Source organism: Strix aluco, chromosome 13, assembly GCF_031877795.1.
Source record: "Strix aluco isolate bStrAlu1 chromosome 13, bStrAlu1.hap1, whole genome shotgun sequence".
Lineage (NCBI taxonomy): Eukaryota > Metazoa > Chordata > Aves > Strigiformes > Strigidae > Strix > Strix aluco.
In genome coordinates this window covers 9780964-9796120 of record NC_133943.1, presented here as the reverse complement: position 1 = coordinate 9796120, position 15157 = coordinate 9780964, and the positions used below count along the sequence as shown (strand labels likewise).

Here is a 15157-nt window from a genome sequence, read left to right as displayed (position 1 = left end):
GCTCCCTCTCTTTGATTATGCTTTAATCCTATTTATTTTAACAGAGATTGGGAAAGCCATTGATCAAATACTTCTCAGGGACCTCAATATAATCTAAAAGGAAACTAAATGTTAGCAGGGAACAAGGCTTTAAACTTTGCTGTTGATAGTTATTCTCAAGGCTTAACTACACTTTGGAAATACAAGTAGGTCAAAACTGCCTTCCCTATCAAAAAGGAGAAACAATCTGCAGAGGTGTTTTCCTCTGAACTTATGAGCAATAAATACGTTGTTTTGGGGCTAAGCAGAAAAGTAGCCATTTATCCCTTCCAGTTATACTAAATTCTGGCAGTTTGGAAGAGAATCATATTGTATATATAGCCCAGAAGAATCACGTAGTACAAACACAAGAGCTGTGCTGCTTTGGCCAGTTCCACCCAGCAGTGGTTAAAGGGGAGCATGCAGGCATGATGCTGTGTGTGACCCACTCTCATCTCCCTCAGCACCTGCCATTCTTGATTAAAGATATTAGATCTTCCTAGCCTATTGCCTTTAGCATCTGACTATGGACTGCTTCCTGAAGTTATCTAACTCCTTTCTGAACCTGCTGATGTCACCTGTCTCCACAACAAACCATAGCAACAAATTCCAGGAGGTTGCTACCTGGTGCTCTTAAAAATTTTAAGCCACTGTTGTATTTGTATGAGTGACCCCTCATTCTAGTATTGTGGGATTTGGTGAAGATCAGTTTTGTGCTTGCCTTATCCACAGCTTCGTGATTTTATAAATCTCAACCATGTCTCAGAGCCAAGTAAATCATTGCAGCATTTTTAGAAGATAGCCAGTAAAATACACAGGCTGCTTTTGCAGGAAAAAAAAATTCAAATTGCAAAACTAGTCTTCAAACATAAAACGTAAGGGAAACAACATTAGTCATAAGACATAATGACTTGTCAGCAACAGCTATGTGTTACCATCACATTGAGATCACACCCTCACATATTCCAACTCAGCTTATAAAATATTTGAAAGGGGAGTGCACATCTACTTCAGATCAGCAAATACTCTGAAATTCTGGGATGAAATCCCAGTGTCACTGAAAGGAAAAAAAAAAAAAAAAAATCTTGATTTTTTTTTTTTTTTAAATGTTCTTTATATAAAGCAAAAGAAAGGAGTATCACTTGTTCATCATAAAACTTCTGTTAGTATGCCAGCTTTGAGGGAAAAAAAGATATGGGTGTGTGTTTAAATACATCCCCTTGGTTCAGTTTCTGTATCTGGCTAACATACTAAAATCTATAGGTGATTCAAGTGCAATGCCTTGACTTCTTTCAATTGTTTAAATTGAAAGGTATTCTTGTACACCATGTACCAGTCCCATATTCCCGTATCTATGCTACTGAAGCCTTTCTAGGTAAAGGATCAGTTCTAACCTTGGGGACTGTACCTGCACTGTACGTATGTGACCGAGTCAGCCTTCTAGTTCAGAAACCAGCTCTAGGAGACAAACCTTCAGAAATTCACCCTCTATAATTACTTAAACCAAAGATTTTTATACATCAGGTTTCTGGTTTACTAGTTGAAAACACAGCTTGGGTTGGCACTAAACCACAAAGAGCAGCGGATAAGAAACTGTATATTTTCTGACAAGTCATTGAGCCGGAGCCTAACATGCTCATCTTAACAGCTCATTTGTGTCTGCTGTTCTGACATTTGCTGTCAAGGTTCCTTTCCCAGGCAGCTATGTGTGCTTCACTATTCGACACCACTGCCCTAATCTGCAGCAGCACATACCAGTCTCTTTCTTAACTACTGATGCAAAAATCGCTGCCTCCGGAGTCCAAAGAAACACCTCAAAAACCCCAAAATTATGATTATCAATAGCTTCTCTATTATGCAAACTAGATATTTAAGACAGTACAGGACACAAATTCTGAAAAAGGTATTTATTATTTACACAACTGCTATAGTTCCTTAAGAACAATATATACCATTTTTATTTGAAAGGGTCAGTCTTCTTTCAAATACATGAACTGCATAATGCACAAGTGTTGGTAATGCCAGACAGCAGTCACATCACACTTCTATAGTGCAGGCATAAGCAGCGCAAGTAAATGATATTTTAAGAACAGTATGGCTGAATATTGTCTTTAAACACAGTGTTTGCACTTTGACAAGATTTAGCTAGAAGAGAACAAGGGTTTTGTTCATGCTTTGTTAGGAATGTGACTTTCCCATCTGAGGTTTAAACCCTTCATCTGACATGAGAAATTTTCAGGCAGACTGCTTTTCACTTACCACGTAAGAGTGGGTTTCTCTCCCTCAAACTTCAATCTTTTGTTTTCCAGTTAACACTGCTTTATAGTACAAGTTCACACACCGGGGTAAATTGGCCACAGAGGTGGTACTTTCCCATCTTACTGTCTTGCACAGAGAAACACTGACATACTAATACATACCAAACTTAAGACAACTTGTAATTTATAGACTTAAATACTGGAATGGGAGAGGGAGACTGTTTCTAAAGATGGAGGGAATAGAGGGCTTATACAATTCATACACTGCCAAGGTTGGCTCCTTACTCAACTTTTTTGGTCTAAATATTTTTTTTCTAGTTTCAGAATGGTTTTGGTCTTTAATGGTTATGGTTGTACTTCTGCAGCAAAGGAGAGGAAAGTATTTTTAAGTAGTAACACCAGAACTGAATGCAAGAAAAAGTAACTTGTTTCTCCCACTTTGAGCTTATTGCTGTGATCTTTTAAAAAAACCCACAACCAACCAACTGGAAGACCAAGTATAGCAGTCATTCTGGCATTGGATCCAGTGTCCAGCACTATCATACTCTAGCATAAAAGCAAGGAAAAGTCCAATGATCTTAGTTATGTTCCCTTCAGTTCAGTGCCACACAATTTTATTAGCGTTATTGTCCTTGCTTCTTTGAAAGATACCTGAAAGAAACAAAAGTACAGTTTTTCACAAAATAAAAGGTAGGCACAAATATATGCAGTACCTTTTATAAACACAAAGTATAAATCTGATTTCTTTTTTTGTTAGCAATCCTCTTTTTGATAACCAAAAATTAGGAATGTGATCAATATTACTTATGGTTTTATTTGATTTCAACATTCTTTCAATTCCATGGTAGGTTATTTTACAGTAATTCAAAGTCATGTTTTTAGTTAGACTCTATTAGTCTTTTAAACAAAAGGGAGAAAGGAAATGGAAACATGTTTTATTCTAAGAAGTTGAAAACTACATCAGTTGGAAAAGTAGCTATTATATCCTTCAAGATAAAAAGGCCCATTAGATATGTCACTCCTTCAAATAAATTAAAGACTTTAATGAACAGTCATCCAGCATAACCTGAAAAGAACAGCCCTCCACTACCTTCTTTAGAGAATCTGAGTTACTCCAAAATGCCTGTTTTCTGATCTCATAGCTCTCTTACCACTACAGCTGAAGCAATCTGGCTACGTGGTGACATTGAGGTCTTTGCAAATACTCTAGAAAAAAAAAATTCAATTAATTTAACCGATGGTGTGAAATATCCAAAGAATTTCACTGCTTTTAAAGTTTTAACATTTGAATTTCTGTTCTAATCAGAAACAAGAAAATTGTATCAAGTTTGCAAGGCTGTTCTTTTAAGCACTGAATGAGTGTTTTTCAAATAGCATATTGTGCACACTTTTTTTCACATATATTGAAACTTCAGGTTGTTGCATAAAACCATTAAGAACTCTGCTCAGACACTTCAGCTAATTCTCTAGAAAGAATAAGGATGCTAACTGGTGCCCTAAGTATTTGGAAAACTCCTGTTCATAACACAGTCATTTGTGTTTCAGAGCTAATGAATACCATAATACCACACAACCTGGATAGTGCCTGAGAACCACACTGTAACACCCCAAAACTCTGAACTAACCACCAGAAAAGCTGCCTTGTAACAAAAGACCCGAGATCTGAACTGACACCCTAACTTCGTAGGGATGAAAAGAGACAGATCTCCAGGGACCACGTTCCTTCAATTTTTTTTTTCCCTTTAGGAAGTGTAATTACTTAACTGAAAACAACTGGCGGACCTGAATACTGGAGAAGTGTGAAAACAAAGTCCATTCTGTCAAAATCTTATCATTTTAGGGAAGCAGCCCAAACACTATAGCCTTATTAAAATTCTACTTAAACTAAAGGACCTTCATAACTGTAACTGATGTCAAAGTTCATCAGCTCATTTGTTTTCAGTCTTTGCACAGACAACCTCAAGCAAAACACAGTGGGGTCAGAGACAAAAGGAAGAAAGAATTTTGACTTTGTTCTTACCTTTCCCAATGTTTGTGATTCAGCTCCAAAAAGTCATCTAATTTTGCTATTTCTTTGAGGTATTGAGTGAGCTTTAGAAGCTCCTTGTCTTTATCCCGATTTAAATGTGCTTTCATAAAAGGCCTTATCTATACAAAATAAATAAACTGGGTATAACCATTTGCTCAAAGTAAGAAAACCACGTCTGATTCTCTATCACTTACCACCTAATTAAAAGATATGTTCAGTACTATGCTAAGTTATAACTCCTCTTAGGTAAGAGGAAGAAAAACGTTTTCCATTTGTGGCCGTGTGCAATTTGTCTTGTTGTTCATGCAAACTGGACTGCAGGATTTTTGTGTTGCCTACCCATCAGGAAGAAATTGTTTTGTCTTCAACCAATTTGAGCCTTCCCTTCCTAGTCAGACAGAATGATAAAATGATCTGGAATGGACTGCCACCTTTTCCAATATGATTTCACAGATACTTTTGTAGGAGAAATAAGGGGTTTTCAGCTCTGCTTTGAGTTGTGTGGCATCACTGGAACCAGATGCTTTTTCTCAACAAAAAGCATTTGACTACAATCATAGCTTCTGTGAAAAGAGATGTCAGAAATAAAGTTTATCTGACAACTGCTTTTAGCCTGGAATGCATTATACCTGTGCTTTGTTTTAGTGATTCAACGTTCTTGTCTGCAGCTCTTTTAACAACAGTTTGACAAACATCTTTCAAATCTGAGATACAGGGAGCTCGCTGGATAATCCTCTCCCAGCAAGATATTTGCTGTTCCTGATTCTCCTAATACTATACAGTTCCAATTAACATCATCTTGCTAGATCTCATCAGTTGCTATCCTCCTCAGGTCATAGATGCTTTCAAATAAACATCATCTTGGATTTTTGCTTTTGAAAACATCTTTTTTTTTAAAAAAAATAATTGAGGGTTCTCCATGCTGCTGTACCATCATATATAAGTACAAATTTAAGTTGCATTCTACTTATTCAGAACCAGCACTGACAATGGAGCCCAAAGTGGCTGACAATTTTATAGAATGAAATATTTGCTGTTCTGCAATCAAAATAGCTCAAGGTATTAATTATTTCCCAGAACAGAATGCTTGCTATTACACTGGCATGCTACCATGAAGTACAGCCACTTGTTATTTTATTTCCTGAATATAACCACTCTTGAGATTGAACATCATATATTTCAGTGGTGCCTGTCAGCAATGTCCAGCTTGATTCTGGCTTGCAGGTATAATTTAAGCAGAAATCATAATTTCATTGATTTTGGTAGTCTCTCAAAAACACAATAGTGAAACAAAGCTTATTTAATACTACTATTACAGAAATATTAGTCCAGACAAATGTCAATCTAAATAAAATACAATAAAATCTTTGCTAGTTAAGAATAGCCTTTCTCTACGATACAGCAAAGAAGTATGAGAAAGTGAAACCTGAAGTATAAAAAAGAGTAGTAATAAGTTAAAATTCCAGTTAAAATTACCTTGAGTCCGTTCTGTGGATTCATTAGGAAGTTTCGGCCAATATCATCAAACATAATAGTATTTTTTTTGCTGTAATATTCTGAAAATTTTCCCCAGATAACACCAAGAGGCTTCACCTGCAAAAATAACACATAAAAGGTAAGTGAAGTAAATCAGGAGATGAAACTACCAGTTTATAGGAACTTGAGTCCAATGGACACTTGTATTCTTTAGCTGAAAAACGAGCAGGTAGTTGAGCTTTAATAAGGGAAGAGATGTAAAATAATACAACATACTAAATACCCCTCCCACTAAAGAAAACCTTCCTGTTGGTATTAAATTTTCTTGCAACAGATCTCTATTATTTGATTTGAAAGCAGTGTCATCCAAATGTACTAGTCAAAACATTAATAGAAAATTTCAGTACGAAAACAAAAAAAATCTATGCTTCTAAGATTCTTACAGATTTCTTGCATGAAAACTCTAGCACAACTTGATTGTTGAATATTTCAAAGGGGTATAACATGTCAGTTGAATGTAGAAAAAGATCGGGGAAAAAATAAGTACTTACATCTATTAGTCCTCTTCTAGGAGTGTGCACCGTTATCATGGCAGCACTGTCCAACATGAAAGTTATCTTGTAGTTTGCATTGGTACTCACTCCAAGCTCCTGCACCACAAAGGTTTATTATTAAAGCTAATTATGACAGTGTTACTGCTGTACAACTGAAACTACGATTGTCGAAAGGGTGAGCTGCTGTGAATTACCAGAGACACACTAGAAATAAGACATCTGGGGGGGTTTAATTTTTTTTTGATCTCAATCACAAAAGTATACCATTCTTCCAAGAGGAAAAAAAGCTAAGAGAAATTTTTTTTTGCAGTGTTTACTATCAGAAACTTAACTGATGTCAGCGTAAAATCAAAGCAACTTTGCAGAAAAGGCAAAATACAGAGAGGTCCTGCCAATACCTTAACACTAATCTTTCACAAGTTCTACATGCCTCAACTTTACTCAGTATCTATGGCAAGGATAGCAACTGTGTACTGTCTGCTATTTGTTCCTTCCAGTAAGTTACAACAAATCACAGGCCAATCCAAGATGAAATATACAGTAACAGCTCATTATTACTGTTTCCTCCTACACATGTCCAAGAAAAACATCCTTTTTAGAAATAAAAAAAAACTTTGATTGAACGAGAGAGGAGCATTTCCATTTCCAATCCTTTCCAAAGCTGAAAAGTAATAATAAAATCTGCTGACGCATTATAACAGAGACATTGCTGACAATTTCTGCTGCGTGCAACAGCAGTAACATGCAAAGCTATGTAACAAGGAGAAAATATCCACTGCAACAGCTCTCTTGAAAATATCCAGCCACACTTAACTGATTTGCTTTTATATGAAAAAGTAAGTCTTGCAAATGAAAAGCGCTACCTACCTGGGTCAGTGATCTGTTACACTGAAATAACTAGCTGTGCTAGACCATTTGAATTCCAGGCATAAATAGATAGTAAATGAGAGATTAAACTTGGTTATCTGATACTCCCTTCTTTTTAATGCTGTTCTTGCTTTGTAGTTTCAAACAAAAACTTTAATGCCAAGTATTGCTGGAATCGTTGTTCCCTGACAAGAAGTGAAGCTTTTAGAAGTAAGCACCTGGGTGCTATCAGTTTAAGGAGAAACAGCAGTTGGCATCTAGTGGTAGGAATCTCAGTTGATCAAGATCCTGGAGTAGGTATAGAAAGGTTGTGGTTCAGTAACATAAGAAAGGGCTGGGAGGGCAACCTAGAAATGTAGAGAGGTGGCCAGTGCAGGGGAAACAACCCAGTTTTGAACAATAATTTTCCACAAGATTAAGTCCTAGCACTACACTGACAGACACAACATAAATAGAGATATAACACTGCCACAAGAAGTGCAATGTTTGCAAGGTTCAACACTGATTTTACTTGCACTAATTCCACTTCATAGTTCTGATTAAAGATTCTCATTTCTGAGATCACTCTGAGGAATTTTTGTTTGTTTAGAAAAATTGTAGCAATTCATTATTTTGAGGAAGTGAACACTGGAAAATGTGCTTTGGTCTGTTAAAAACCTAAAAAAATGGTTAGTCTATAACAAAGAATGGAGATACAAACGCTTAAATTTGGAGAAGTTTTCTCTGAAAAGGAAACAAGCTTTGATTTATAAGCATTAAAAATATAACCCACCAACCAAACATACAGCAATTCTTAGTAAGCTCGTTAGATTTACAGCTAAGCCTGACTGTAAATATGTTTACCACTAGGTCAGCTGTGCCAAACTGGCTGGTTGCCTGTTTTCTGTACAGAAGAAACTTGGATTGAAAGAAGAGCTCTTACAGATGTTTTAATAAGGCAGAGGAAGCAACAGAACCACACAGCTGCAAGAGGTACAAGATAAATATGAAAAGAGCTTCCTCTTGATAACCTACTCCAGCATGCCACATCTGTTTGCTCCTTTTAAGAAAAAATGGCATTACACTTAAAGACTAGAACTCTTAGAGGTAAGATGAAAGCAACCGTGAAGGCTGCGTGACTAATCTAAGTTTCAGCAGGTACTGACTTGTGTTTAGTTCTTCTAAATTTCGTACCTACTGCTGGTAGTTCATGTGGAATTCTAAAATTAGATTTAATCTAGTTTTGTGACAAAGATAATTTAAAGTGAATATGAAGATTTAAAAATCTTAGATTTGATTCATACAACTTCTGCAGTTGCTAACCCTCTCTATAACGCTGAGCGTGAGTCCAACTATATGAACAGTCAGCCAGACTAGAAATAGTCAGAACAACTTACTTTCATTTTAGCTTCAATCCACTTCATATTAGTAGCAGCTGAAACAAAAGGGAGAAAACAGAAAGAATACTTTACCAAAATACGTCACTGACAGGCAAAAAGAAACAAGCCAAGAAACTGTTCCCTTAACATACCAAATTTTTATACAAAATTTCATTTCAGAAAGATCCACCCCTCTTACAGCTTTTAGGGTTCCCTGCCTTGAAGAGTCTTTCTTCATGGAAGTCTATTTCTATTTGGAAAAGCTTGCTTTTCAAATGAACAGCTAGATAGAGCAGTGCACACATTTAAACCATTTTCTAGATCAGCTGTTATTGAACTACAGTCTGCAGGACCATAACAAGTGGGCTACACCTGCTTTGAGGAACCATGCTGCCTTTGCAAGTTTTTCTCCTGGAAGCAATGATAAGAATACCTGGAAAAGACAAAGTGTCAACATTGCCCACTGATGTAAAATATGTGGAAACATTCTTCCAGACTATGAAAACTAAATCTGTAGCACAATTTTAATATGGTTTAAATTCTGCACTGGCTAAAGTCTGTTCTCCAGCTGTTGGACAGGAAGTAAAACAGCATGCAAGGGCAAATGATCAACCATCCCTGCAGACAGGAGAATCTGCTTCATTTGGCAGTTCGTTACTTATTGTCTGGATTGAGATTATTTGTAAAGATAGCCATCAAAGGGTGTCTGAATGTGAATTATACAATTTTGTTACTTCAAACGTTTGTTTGTACAGAGTAACACAGAGTAGTAAAGTGATGTTGAGCTTTAATACTGTGATTAGACCCATTCATATGAGCAATGTAAGAATTACTGTTTTTCTAAAATAGCTCTAATAGCTGTGTGAACATTCCTGCTGAATGTATTGTTTTAGATCTTGTGATTCACACTAAAAAGCTATATAAAAACCTCCCACCTGGAGTCTCTGCTCGGAATGACAATTTACAACAAAGTCTTAGGTATTAAGTATAAAACTTACACCAAATTACAATATCATAATCCTCATATGCAGACGTCAGGAATTCATGAAGGTATGGCCTCATCAGTTCTACCCCAGTTTCGGCACATGATCTGTGGTCTAAAAAGAATATGAGAGAGGAGCAGTTCATTATTGAAGTTCAAGTTAAGTTATTGAAGTTCAGTCCGACTTTCCTATTTACCCAGACACCTGAAGAGTTTTCATGAGGGAGGCACTGAGGCACTTCAAAATCATGAATAAATTCATAGCAAACTACCATTCCCATTTTAAAGGTGGAGAGAAGATGCAGAGGGGATATTTATCTATTGATCCTTACAGGTATTTGAGGGCTTAGCTAATAATTAAATCAGAGATCTGTGGGTCTGAATATCTTTGAAGAGTCAGGCCAAATAGTTTATCTGTGCACCTTAGCAAATTTGTAACAGCTCAGATGTGAAACTGATTCGTTCAAACCTGGTCAAATTTTGTGAACGTATATCAAGCTTATTTCAGACATGCAAATGTTGCCTGTTCCAATTAGAAAACTGCTGTCAAATTCTGCTAGCAGACAACCTCTGAACAAAAATTCTAAACTCAGTAATAGGCTGAACTTTCATCTCAGATTGTAAACAAATCTCATGGAAAAAAAAAAAAAAGCTAAGGAAAAGGAATAAGGCAAGCTATTATTTACTGCTTATAGTCAAGCTGCCATGACACACCTACATCACGGAAAACTAAGAAGGAAAATTGTCTTCCAAAAAAACCAGTCTGACAGAATATCCAAGTAAAACACGTTTTTGTGCATGTTTAGGAACAATCTGGAAATAAAACTTGAAGCTATTCTCCCACGCCTCCAAAAGTGGAGTCAGTCAGGTACAGACTGAGATTATTATTTTACAATATCTTGCTCTGCCACTGTGATGTCTGAGATCCAAGTTGGTCAAGAGAAAGATTATTTGGATAAAATACTAAATTGCTACTTTTTCATGTCTTCTTGCAGGAAGTAAATAGTTGCTGCACTAAAATCAACAATATGCAACACTTAAGCCCAATGCTTTTTAAAATATGAGCAGAAGACCCCAAAATATTACAAAGCAGAAGTTATATAGTACAACACGTACCAAAGTTACTGAAGTAAATTTGTAAAGCAAAAATCAGGAAACGTGAACTGGCAAATAAACTGACCTCTTAAACAAAAACCACAAGTTGCATAAAATCTCACCAAATAGTGTATAATCAACATCTAGCACCAGCAGCTTTTTTCCTTCTCTAGGAGGATTCAGAATTTCCACTTTGTATTCTTTAACTCTGCGGGAAATTTTTAGTAGATTTTCTTCCCTAATGTAACAGTGAAAAAAGTCACAGTTAATTAAAATGTATATTCAATAACAGGACTGTTTTTAAATAGCTAAAACTCCTAACCTGTTTTCTACTTCCACAACTTCCTCTTCAATATCAAAGTCATTGACAACATCATCATTATCAGGAGGTGGCCCAAGGACATCTTCCTAGAGAAAGAATAATAAAAGATAACTAGGATCACTGAAGGAAAATAACAATGGATATCAAGTTTCTGTTGCTGCACGTTACAGGAGAAAAAAAAAAACTATTTAACCAAAATTATTTCACTTTACTAGTGGAAAGAATTACTAAAGTATGCTGATGATTGTTCAGATTTGAGAAGTCAGTGAATATCAAAATAGGTTTGTACTCCAAGTCCAGAACAACACATGACTAGTGAATACACTGCTATCAGAGTTCTGCAGGAAAGCTTACTTTACATAGAGAAATAAACACCAACAAAAATCTACTGTACTACTATTTTCAAATGAATATTCAAAATCTAAAATTGTAATAAGGAGACATATATATAAGCATCTTTTCCTATTTAAGCTAAAAAACAAGTAAAGTATTTACCAAACTCTCTTCACGAGTGCCCATCATCATAATTTTAGTATTTGGTTTCAACTTGAGAGCTCCAAGCTTAACATCATCATCTGCAGGTTTGCCTATAATACAAGCAGATAATTTTTTTTTAATGCCACTGAGAGATTTTAGAAAACTGTCAATACATTTCATGCTTAATTGAAATCAGCTACCCATCAAACACCAGAATACCCCAAGCTGTATTATCATCCTCCTCCTATACAGATACATTGCTTGTCTGCCAAGCAGCAATTTAACTTTTTTTAATGCATGTTTGCCACACTTCCATGTCAGCCATTAAAAAATGACCAGGTAGATGTATCAATAATACACAATATCCATCGATGTATAAAATTTCTATGTTCATTCAAAAGCTAGGTCTGGGAGGTAGATGCCCTGTTAGTACACCCATCCTGGCTAGGTTTAGGGGATGTTTGTCCATAAACATTTCAGGCACATCCACAACATAACAAATATGAATAGTTACCCTTCATTTTAAGTCCAAGTAGTTTCTGACGCTCTGGTAACACTCCAGTAAGGCCTTTAAGAGACTGCTTCAGATCCAACACTGTGTCTTCTTCTGATAGCGAGGTTATTGTATACTCCTGTCCACCCCATTTTATTATGAGAGAGAGAGACATCCTTGAAGCATATGTTCAGTATTATTTTCTGAAAAATCTGCTGCGGGAGGGAAATACAATGATCACGTAAGGAGGAAATAGAATTACTCTTTTCAGAAGACAAACGCTACAGTCTGTTTAAACTATTTTTGATTTCTTATTATATTGTACATCAAAGAGCTCTTTGTTTTGCATGAACAGATGATAAACATGTTGATAAAATGTGTAAACTACAGGAGAAAGAACAGTGCTAAAACTGGGCCTCTGAGTTCCACTTCAGTGTATTTAGCAATGTCACATTCACCGTTTACTCCAGTAGATGCTCATTTGCTGTGTGTTCCGTGCAGGTACAGCCTGTTCACTGCACAACCAGCACCCAGGCAGAGCACTGCAGTATCATAAAAGTAATTTCAAATCTCAGAAATGTCCTCTGCAATAATTATGCAACCAAACCAGCCCTGGATACCTTTACATATGTAACAACAAAACAGCAAGTAGGAAATACCTAAAACATAAAACCATAAAAATAGTTCTGAACCCAACACTTCATTTTTAGCATTGGATTTCTCTAATCACTTTCACTGTGCGTTACCCGCAGTAATACACACCCCAGGTCACGTCTTACTGTAGCAATATCAAAGTAAGAGTTTGAAAACAAAGCCAAAATAGACACCTACACAGTGCAATTACACTGTAAGAACTGTACTTTCATTGCAGTGCTGACAAAACAACCATAATTATACTATCTTTAATTTACACAGCATCACTTATACAAATTGTATTTAACAGTTTAGTCCTACATTAAACACAGCAGAGAAACAAGATTTTTAGCTTTATGTGGAAGGGAGAAGAACGTGTTTTTTTCTGTTAAGGCCTGGAAACAGAGAATCAAGGAGATAGAAAGGTATGAAAGGCTGTTACAGGCTGTCAGGTGATGCAGAGAAGGTCTTTGTACCACTAATGGTCAGATTGTCTTCAAAAGATATTCAAAAAGAAGAGAGAGCAGACCTATGAAAAAAATAGGCTATCCACCTTCAAGAAATACATTACACCAAGAAATACAGGTCTGGCAATTCTGAAAAATCTCAGAATCTAAATCTGATTCCTCTTCCTCTCTGGCATTGTATTCTCAGAGATTATCTGCTCTCAGACAAAATTATTCTCATTTATACAATGTAGCCTATAAGAAACAAACAGGCATACCCACCAAGCTCAGACCAGATGAGAAACAGAGGGCTAGCTACAACCTGCTTGCTGAGGACACTACAAGCCACACCTCCACACTATTCCCTCTAAAAGCCCTGAAAACAAATTGAAGAGGAAAACTAGTATCACAGAAAAAAAATATCTTTTTTCTTTTTTTTTTTTTTTTCCAAATGCCCCCAAATCAGATAGGGATCTAGTATTATCCTGTAAAAAAGGGCTCTTAGAGGCCCTAAGAAATTCAACTGTGGTTAAGGCTGCACAGCATCAAGCAATGTTGATACATAGGGTCATTATCATAAATTATCCCTGTTCATAAATGTTAGACTAAGTTTACAGAAAGAAGAGTTTATTGTCTGTTTTCTCACCTCAAATAGTTCTGCAAGAAAATGCATAAGGTAAGAACTGTAAGAAAACTTCTCAAGTCTCTGTCCAGTGCTAAATTGAAAAGATCATCCCTCCAAAGTTGAGCACTTGACCAATCGTCTATCCTTACTGAATTACAGTCCTGTCGAGATGAATGTTATCAGAAATAAGACAACTTTATTTAATGCCAAAATGCTAAGGGGACTGTGTGGACACCAGAATCAATGATTACAGGAAAACAGATTAGGAGCAGAAGGAGATACAGGGATTTTCAAAGTTTCTATCATCGGGGCTGGACGCCATTCAAAAGGGAAGTTTACTGAAATGAAGCCTGATTTGGCTAATTACAGCTTCAGAGCCTTTACAAGCCCCTTGGACCACCAAGAGCCTATAGGTTGGAAGGTCACTGGGTCGGAGAAAGTAGTGTTGTAGTTAAATTGTCGCATTACACCTCTTTTCTGTGAAGATACGGAAGAGAGACATCCGCACCTTTAAGTTTCACTGAGCAACATAAACCCCCCAAAGCACAGAAGGTGCACGACTCTGCAGGCAGGACCGCAGCACTTTCCACTACACCGCAACAGGTGGAGGCACGGGCTTTCCAACAGAAGCTGCTCTGTGTCCGCCACAACCGCATGCGCGTCCCCGCAGCCGCAGGAACAGACGCCGCGGTCCGCTTGTCCCCCCGTTCCCTGCCGGGGCTGTCCCGGCCGCGACACCGGGCCAGGCGGGCGGGGAGAGCCCGCACGGTGCTGCCGGCCCCGGGCCTGGGGAGCCGCTCCCGCCCCGCAGACGTAAGGGGGGCACCGACCCGCCCGAAACAGGCGCCTCGGGCCCTCCCCCCCAGCCCCGCGACCGGCCCTGCATCACCCCGGCCCGGTAAAGCCCGGCCTCCGCCGCACACGGACGGGCCCGGCCCCGGGCCCAGACCCACCGCGCTGCCCCGGTGATCGGGGGCACGGCGGCGCCCCCCGAAACCCACCGGGTGACAGCGGCGCCACCGATCCACTCCCCACCCCCCTGCCCCCCGGCAGCGCGATGCGGCCCCTCACCCTGGCAACGGAACCGGCACCGGCCCGGGATCCGCCGCACCGGAAGCGGAATTGGCGCCCGCCGGAAGCGGGGGGGGGGGGGGCGGGAGGCAGCGCGCGGCGGCCGCCGCCGCCCGGATGTACGCGGGGTCCCGCTCGGCGGGAGCGAGGGGCCGGCGGGGCCGCTTCGGGCTCTGGCTCCCCGCCGGAGCGGTCATCCCCGGGCGGGGCGGTCCTGCCTGTTCTTGCACCGGTCAGGCTGTGGGGCGAGGGAGAGGTTTCACCTTCTTTTAACGAGAAGAAAGCTGTTTCTCCGTGTGCCCGCCTGAGGAGAGCTCCTCGGGGCTCCTCCTGTCGGGTTCACGCAGGGAATCGCGGTTTTGTGAGGTAAAATCCCCGGCAGCCGCGGAGCAAGGGCCGTGCCCGCACCCCGCGCTCCCCTCATCGGCGGCGGGGAGGCTGCCCTGCGCTGGA

General features: G+C 38.9%; 1 protein-coding gene across 7 annotated transcripts; it reads right to left on the bottom strand.

The window, feature by feature from the left end:
• Positions 1-1910: 1910 nt before the first annotated feature.
• Positions 1911-14772, bottom strand: UBLCP1 (ubiquitin like domain containing CTD phosphatase 1). 7 transcript variants are annotated; one of them, XM_074838485.1, is made up of 13 exons: positions 14705-14749; positions 13655-13794; positions 11951-12144; positions 11455-11546; positions 10960-11045; positions 10760-10875; positions 9559-9657; positions 8579-8616; positions 6333-6431; positions 5782-5898; positions 4297-4424; positions 3428-3482; positions 1911-2927 (listed from the first exon to the last, which is right to left on the bottom strand). In XM_074838485.1, the coding sequence occupies exons 3-13, from the start codon at positions 12102-12104 to the stop codon at positions 2859-2861; spliced, it is 1053 nt and encodes a 350-aa protein (XP_074694586.1). In that variant the 5' UTR covers positions 12105-12144; positions 13655-13794; positions 14705-14749; the 3' UTR covers positions 1911-2858. The 7 variants fall into 7 exon arrangements, with proteins under 7 accessions (XP_074694586.1, XP_074694587.1, XP_074694585.1 ...); XM_074838486.1 differs by having other exon boundaries at positions 11951-12141; XM_074838484.1 differs by lacking the exon at positions 13655-13794 and having other exon boundaries at positions 11951-12141; positions 14705-14772.
• Positions 14773-15157: the final 385 nt, after the last annotated feature.